Source organism: Physeter macrocephalus, unplaced genomic scaffold (genome assembly GCF_002837175.3).
Source record: "Physeter macrocephalus isolate SW-GA unplaced genomic scaffold, ASM283717v5 random_727, whole genome shotgun sequence".
In the NCBI taxonomy this organism is placed as follows: Eukaryota; Metazoa; Chordata; class Mammalia; order Artiodactyla; family Physeteridae; genus Physeter; species Physeter macrocephalus.
In genome coordinates, this window is record NW_021145955.1 from 12,066 (window position 1) to 19,285 (window position 7,220).

Below are 7,220 nucleotides of genomic sequence, written 5' to 3' on the forward strand. Positions count from 1 at the left end.
AACCCGTGTCCCCTGCATCGGCAGGCGGACTCTCAACCACTGCGCCACCAGGGAAGCCTTTCTTTCTTTTTTTTTTCTTTTTTTTTTTTTTTGGAATTTTATTTTACATCATGTTTTCAACAGGCAGGAGTTTAGCCCTGCCACACTGGCCAGCAGGAAGACGCAAAGATAGAAGTAAGGGCTTGGCCTCCTGGGTTCTAATCATAATTCCTGCCCTCCTTCCCGGTTGGGTGTGGGGATTAGTAAATTAACCCAGGAGAAGGTTAGTGGGGGGTGAGGATGACAGACAAATAAAAGCAGAAATGCTGAGAGCCACAAAGAGCAGCCACATTAAGCCAGAGTCCAGCTTGGAGAGTAGGGGCAGGTGGGAGCTGTGAAGTAATTGCATCACCGAGTCACATCCCTGTAACCTTAAATATTTCATGGACCCAGAAGTACACCACGTGGAACAGCTGCAGCTCCTCCGGTGGGGCCGGGACTGCGGCAGGGACGTGAACACTTGCACACACACAAGCACACCTTGCACAGACACGTGCAAGCCAGGGACAGGGCAGGCTCCGCTCTTACTCGTTCTAGAAAGGGCTCCAAGAGCAGGCATTGCAACTCCCAGCCTCATGTGCAAGCGACCCACGTCTTCTTCCACCCACAAGCCCAACAGACACCACAGTCACCCACCCAGCTCCGGGCATAATAAAGGTCAAAACGACATCACAGGCCTTCATAGACAGACCCCTTCCAGCTGTGTAGCAACCCCAGGACCAGAGGCTGCAGCCAGCCACACTCCCCTCCCCGCTACCCATAAACGTTTTGCCCACCCACCCCCAGACTCTTCCCAAGCCAGAACCAGGAGCTGCCTGTCCTCCCTCCCTGCTCTCTCCGCTCCTCTGCCTCTACCCCAGCGCTGGCTGCTCCCAGGAACCCTTGTCCTACACGGCCCCCATCAGCCATCTCTCCAAAGCCTGAGCGCTCTGGGCCCTCTCCTGACCTTTCAGCGGAAAGGAGTCTGAGAATCTAGAGCTTGAGAAGGGAAACGGAAGAGTGGATGTGAGGCTTTGGGAGGAATTTCCATGACCAAACCCAAGTTTGAAGGGAATACGGCAAACTGGGTGACTGGAGTGGGTGTGGAGGGTCTTCTTTTGAGAACCTGGAAAGGTGACTCCTCTAACTCTGCTGTCCTGCCAGGAGATAACGCAACAATAATAACAGCAGCTATCAATTAATTGAGGGCCTTCTATGTGCCAGGTGCCTTACCTCCTATGATACTGAACCTTATCAGGTAGGGACAATTCTGCCCATTTTACAAATGTGGAAATCAGGCCTCAGCGAGGGGCATCTGAGTCCCCAGAGACGGGGGTGTGGGAATCCTGGCTTCAAGTTCCAGGTTCCAGGGTCCTGGTGGAATGGGGGAGGGGAGGGACAAGTCACCTATTTAAAGGACACCTTGGACCCTGCTCTGTTTATGTGTAGTTAGGAGATGGGTGAGCGGAGGGAAAGCCAGAGAGAGCACCTGGGTCCTACTGGGCCCCCTTGTCCCCCACCCTAACCTTATCCTCTTGGCTTCAGTGCCTTCACACACCCTCCTTCCAATGTCACCTGCGGGGAGGGGAGCAACTGGAAGAGAGAGATCTGAGGATCCAACCAGCTGTTATCCAGACTGGCCCTGCTACCTCAAAGAGAGCACAAAGGGACCATGCACATGTAGGCTGGGTGTAGGGGGTCATTCCTGGAGTCCAAGTGACAGCAAAACAGGGGCGAATTAACAGCAGATAGAGGTCTGGCTGGACCACTGGGTCCCTATAACCCCAGCCTTGCCCTGAGAAAAGTGAGCCAGACCTGTTTTGTGTAAAGGGATACGGTTAGGGGGAAGGGCAGGGGAGGTTATTTTGGGAGGTAAGACGGAAAGGGGCAATGTGAAATCCAGGCCAGGGACGGGCTGCCTGGAAGAGGAGGCAACTGAGGATTTAGCCTGACCACTTAGAGGAGAGGATGATCCCAGGGTTTCCAGAGAACCAGGCATCAATCTGTATGCAACGTGCCAGTTGCTCAGTTTAAGACTAAAGAAACAGAGCTCTGGCCCTGGCCTCTGCCCAACCCCTCCCTCAGAACTCTCTGTGTCCATTTCTTCTCCTCCCCCAAAGATGCATCCAGCCCTGCCCCTCCTCAGTGCCCAGCACCTCTCCTCCCTCTACCCAGTGGCCCCCAGCCCCTGGCAGAGTACCCACCAGCTCCAGTGAATATCCTATCTCCCTCACTCACTAGTATTGACATCTTGGTCCTACACCAAACTAGTAAGTTCTTCACATAGTCTCACCTCCATCCCTTCAGTTACAGCAGACCCTTGTCATTATTCTGCCAATAGTGGAACTGGAAACCAACCCCACCTATAAACAAGCTACCCCACCTATAAACAAGCTACCCCACCAAAGATGTTTCCCTCTCCATCCCCGGGGAGACTTCTCCCCTGGCAGGCCTTTCACCTGCTTCACATCCCCAGAATTTAGCAAGCAAGAAGAGAAACCTATTTCACAAGCATTACTGGCTCCCCACCCCATTTCTCCTTCTGCTGAGTCCCAGATGGTCCTGCTCCCTGAGCCCTCCACCCACTGCCATCAGCACTTCAAGACAGAGGCTCTGGATACCCTCTAAGGTCTTCGGTTCCCCCTCTCTCTGCACAGTGAACCCAGACCTGTGCCCAGACCCCACGCCTCCCCTCCAAGTTTCCACCTCCGCTCTAGCGGTTTCCTCTCAGTGGAAAGTCCCTCTCCTGGTCTAACTTTAATCCCTCCTGCTGCAAGCCTAGATCCCCTTTCTTTCTTTTCTCTATGAGGCGACCCCTTTAAGATCAGAAAGGAAATCTTCCTCTAGTGTTTGCAGCCTCCTCTCTGGCAGCGCCCCTCCACATTCCCAGCCCCTCAATTCTGCCCCAGCCTGGAGAAGTTCTTCGTGGCCGCTCCCCACCTCCACTCCCCGCCCAGAACTCTGAGGATCCCCGGATAACCATCCGGTTTGTGTCCACCGCGACCGGGACCCAGGTTCGCCCCCCAGCGGGGCGGTGACCCCTGTCAGCCGGCGGCGCAGCCACCACGGGGTTAAGGCTCCGGGCGTGGGGAAGGGGAGGGGGCCGGGAGGGGCGGGGGACGAGCCAATCGGCGGCCGCGGAGTCCCCGGGGCAGCGAGCCGGGAGCTCTGAGCCGGGAGCCGAGAGCCAAGCGCGCCGGGCTGGGGCCGGGCCGGAGCGGAGCGAAGAGGGAGCGCTCCCGCCCCAGCCCCGAGTCCGCCGCCTGCCCGCCCGCCGCCGCCGCCGCCGCCGGCCCAGCGGCCGCCGCCCCAGCCATGGAGCAAGACCACAGCCCCCGGAAGATCCAGTTCACCGTCCCGCTGCTAGAGCCGCACCTTGACCCCGAGGCGGCGGAGCAGGTGCGGAGCGGGGCGGGGCGGCAGGGAACTCGCCCCACAGAGGACGAGAGACCCCTGGACTGTGCGATCCGAGACCCCCGCTCAGTCCTCCCTTGGCGGTGCGCCCCTGCGAGCGCCGGCGCGCTGTTTGGGGGGGTCTTCTCTCCCCTCCCCCACCGTGGAAGCCCCATCTCCCCGTCTGTGCTTCTTCGAGACGGACTGAAGGACGAGCGCCTGCCCTCGAAGCCGGTCCCCGCGAGAGTCGCTCCCTGCCTCCCCAGCCCTGGGGGAGGGGGTTTGCCTGAGGACACGACCCCTCCCCCTTCGCCAGTCTTTCATCCCCCACCCAGTCAACCCCCTGCCAGAGTTTCTGAGCTCGGTAGGGGCGCCCAAAGGTGTCGGAGGGCCTAAGGGAGAGGGCAGGTAATGGAGGGAGTTGAAAGAGGAGAAAGAGTGCCCCCAGCCCTCTCCTAATTGGGGGCGACCCTGCCGGACCCCAGAGGGTGAGGACAAGAAGGGGCTGAGGAAAACTGCGAGGGCCGGGGTTTGGGGGAGAGGAGTGGTCCTGTCTACAGGCTGACTCCGGGCTCTGCAGGTCTGGACACTGGGTCCTTATTCCCATCTCCTGCCCTTTGGATCGATAAATGGGGTGGGGGGGGCGGGAAGGGGAGGGCATGGAGAGAATGGCCCTGGGGAGCGTGAAACGAGGGCTTTCTCGGGGCTGGGGTCCTAGCTGGGCGTGGGCAAGGGAGAAGCACTGTGCTGGCCTGGGCTCAAGGGGTGGGAGTCCAGGGCCCTGGCCCAGCCTCCCGGCCTGGCCTATTTTTAGCTCCGAGCAGGCTGGCAGAGGCGGCAGTGTATGAGACTGTGTGAGCAAGTGTGTGTATCAGGGAGAGTGAGCATGTGCGTGGAGACGGTGACCACCCGTGGTCGCTACTACAGCCCATTTGCCAAATATTTGCTCATTTGCTCATTGCTCCATCTCTTTTCACGTTCTCTATCCATTTGCCTAGACATCCCTGTTCCTAGAGACTATCCATTTCCCACAAGGTCACTTCTGTTTCCCCCTACCGGCTGCCAGGGCTCTGGCTGGGTCTCCCCACCTGAGAAAACTCTGCCCTCTTGGGATGGGCTGGGGAGAGTGTTCTTTATGCTGCTCCAGCTGTTTGGTGGAAGAAGGTCTGATGTGAAGGGAAAGGTTGGGTACACACGCTCTCCCTATAACGTTAGCTTCCCAAAGTGTGGGCAGGGGTTAGGGACCTGTGTCTCCATCCTCTCCCTGGCTTGTGGGGGGAGCCGGATCTCCAGACCTCTAAGGTGTGACAGTAGGAGGGAGGGTGGTGAGACTGCAAACCTCCTGAGGACGAGGAGGGTGGAGAGCCAGGAGCATGGAGAGCGTCCCCTTGGGGTCAGAAAAAAGGCTATTATGCCTAGAGGCAGGGGGTTGGCTAAGATAACCTCAGACCCAGGGAAAAGGGCCCAGGAGTGTGAGCTACGGGCTGAGGGGTGAGGTTCCAAGCAGAAATGCCTTCCACTGGCACAGCCAGTGCTCATGCCTGACACCTGCCTCTGTTTGGTGTTAGATGTGGCAGGTGTAGGTGTGTGTTGGGGGAGGGCAGGCCAGCTGGCCCAGGGCTCTGGGGAGCAGGGGAGGAGGATGAGGCAGTGCTATAGAGGCAGAGGGAAAAAGAGCTAGGACTTCAGCCTGCTTTTCTCTCATCTTCAGAAATCTGTGTCTGCTCAGCCTGAAATTCTACCTGCAGTCTAACTTCAGCCCCCCTTGCTGTGTTACCCAAGCGTGTAGGCAAAAAGCTCCAGGCTTGGCAGGAACACCTAACCCAGACTGACATGAGAGGGCGGCAGGGGTTGGAAACTCTGAGTTATGGAGCACAGAGTGGCAGGGGATGGAGGGGTGCCCACAACTACCAGGTCCTTGGCATAACTGATTTGGAAAGAAATCAGAGGCAAAGGCACCAAGTGTCCTTGAGAACTAGGATTTGTGATCGGGGCAAGGAAAGTAAGAGAACGCCTACTCATTTGCTAGTAGTTCAGGTGCCTGGGAGGTACTTCAGGAAGTCTAAGTTTACTCCCTCCTGCTGTAGGACACCAGAATTCTCAAGGACTCTGAGTACTTAGAAATCTTGTCCAAGGCAAGGAAATTGGTTAAGGGACCTGTCCAAGATCACAGAGCCCTGCTGCCCTCTCAGAGGCCCTTTCTGTCAAACTTGCAGACTCCTTCTCAGGCTCCCAACCCCCATTAATCCCCACCCCCACCGCACCCTCTCCCTGTCTCAGCTCCCCTCCCCCAGGGCAGGAAAGAAATAGAGAGGAGTCCTCTCTTAGGAGAAGGATGGCCTCACCCCACATGCACGAAGCACACTTGCCCACCTGCTGGCCCCCAGCACATTTGTACCAGGAATAGCCAGCGACGGACTCACAAATAATGTCTATGCAGTGCATGCTTGTATGCACACACAAACACACACACAGAACTGGTATTGCCAGGGACCTTGAAATGCCACCAAAAACTGATACTGCTGGATTCTCCTAAGGAAACAGTCCCTACCCCAACCTACCCCCATTCTATGTACCCATTTCTTCTTTGAGGTGTCCTTCTCTCAGATTAACCCTGCCCCCAGCTAGGGCTGATACCCACTTTCTGCCCTGGAGGGAGCTGCAGGGACTCCAACCCCACGGTACCCTTCACTTTCAAGCCTCCAGAGAAACGGAAAAAACTACGTGTCCCAAGAGTCCTTGGACTGACTTCAACAACCATCAACTTTGTTGGCAACAAGACAAAAGAACAGAGGCGGGGAGAGGGGGCTCAGAGGCCCAGCAGTCAATCCGCTCTTATCTGTTACTTTCTTAAAATGGGACCCCAGAGCCCAGGAGAAGATTTTTCAGCTTAACTTTAGTCCCTGACCAGAGTCCTGCCTCACGCTTCTCCTCATATTATATTTACCATGACAAGGATTTCTCCAGGCCGTATTTCCTGACAAATCAGAAAGGCAGCGTGTACAAGGATAGGGAGGAGATGAGGGAGGGAGGGGCATGGGCCAGGTGAAGGCACGTTCAGACCTACCTTCTCTGTGCTGTCCTCCCAGGCTGGGTGAGGATCGAGGGGAGCTTTCCGCTGTTTGGGGAGTGGGCTGGGAGACTAAGGGGAAAGCTTTGTGCCCTCTCGGGTTATTTCTGACCATTGATCCAGGATGGATGGAAGGACAACAGGCCAGAGATCGATGCATTAGCGCAGATATAGCTGCTGAGATGGAGAGCTGGGGCCAGGACCCGGGGAGATGCGGAGACAGAAAGGGGGTTGGGGGAAGCAGGGAGTGGAGGTGTTCTTCTGGGTCCCCAGGGCAGAGGGACGGGCCCAAGAACGTCCACCCGGAGACCGTGGGTTCAGTGTAACGTGGCACTTTTGGAGGTGTGCTAAGTGGGCGGCCTGGATTATGTTGTTGAGTGTGCGCGGGGCTGTGATGCTTCCACGTGTACTCGACCTCTTCCCTCAGATCCGGAGGCGCCGCCCCACCCCTGCCACCCTCGTGCTGACCAGTGACCAGTCATCCCCAGGTAACCCCAGGATGGGTCGCTGAAGGGAGTGGGGGCTGCTGAAGACAGCTGGGTCCCAGTGAGAGAAGGTGGGTGCTAGACAGGAGGGCACATCTGAGGAGCCCGCGGTCTCCTCAGTCCTGGAGGCAGGGGAGTGGTGGCTGGGTTAGCAGGAGGATTTCCTCTGCTTTGGAAAGACAGAGCAGTGCTAGGAATGGGGCGGGGGGGGGGGGGAGACAACCTGGTTCCTAAGCCCCCCAGGGGCTGGGGTG

At 57.4% G+C, this 7,220-nt stretch overlaps 1 protein-coding gene across 3 annotated transcripts in view; it reads left to right on the top strand.

The window, feature by feature from the left end:
- Positions 1-3,260: 3,260 nt before the first annotated feature.
- Positions 3,261-7,220, top strand: part of PPP1R1A (protein phosphatase 1 regulatory inhibitor subunit 1A) — an 8,138-nt gene continuing 4,178 nt past the window's right edge. Inside the window, exons 1-2 of one of the 3 annotated variants that reach the window (XM_028486076.2) lie at positions 3,261-3,417; positions 6,909-6,969. In XM_028486076.2, the coding sequence (XP_028341877.1) occupies positions 3,334-3,417; positions 6,909-6,969 (145 nt within the window). In that variant the 5' untranslated portion in view covers positions 3,261-3,333. Of the gene's footprint in view, positions 3,418-6,677; positions 6,970-7,220 lie in introns of those variants that run through there. The other 2 variants (XM_024123096.3, XM_024123095.2) reach the window with 2 other exon arrangements.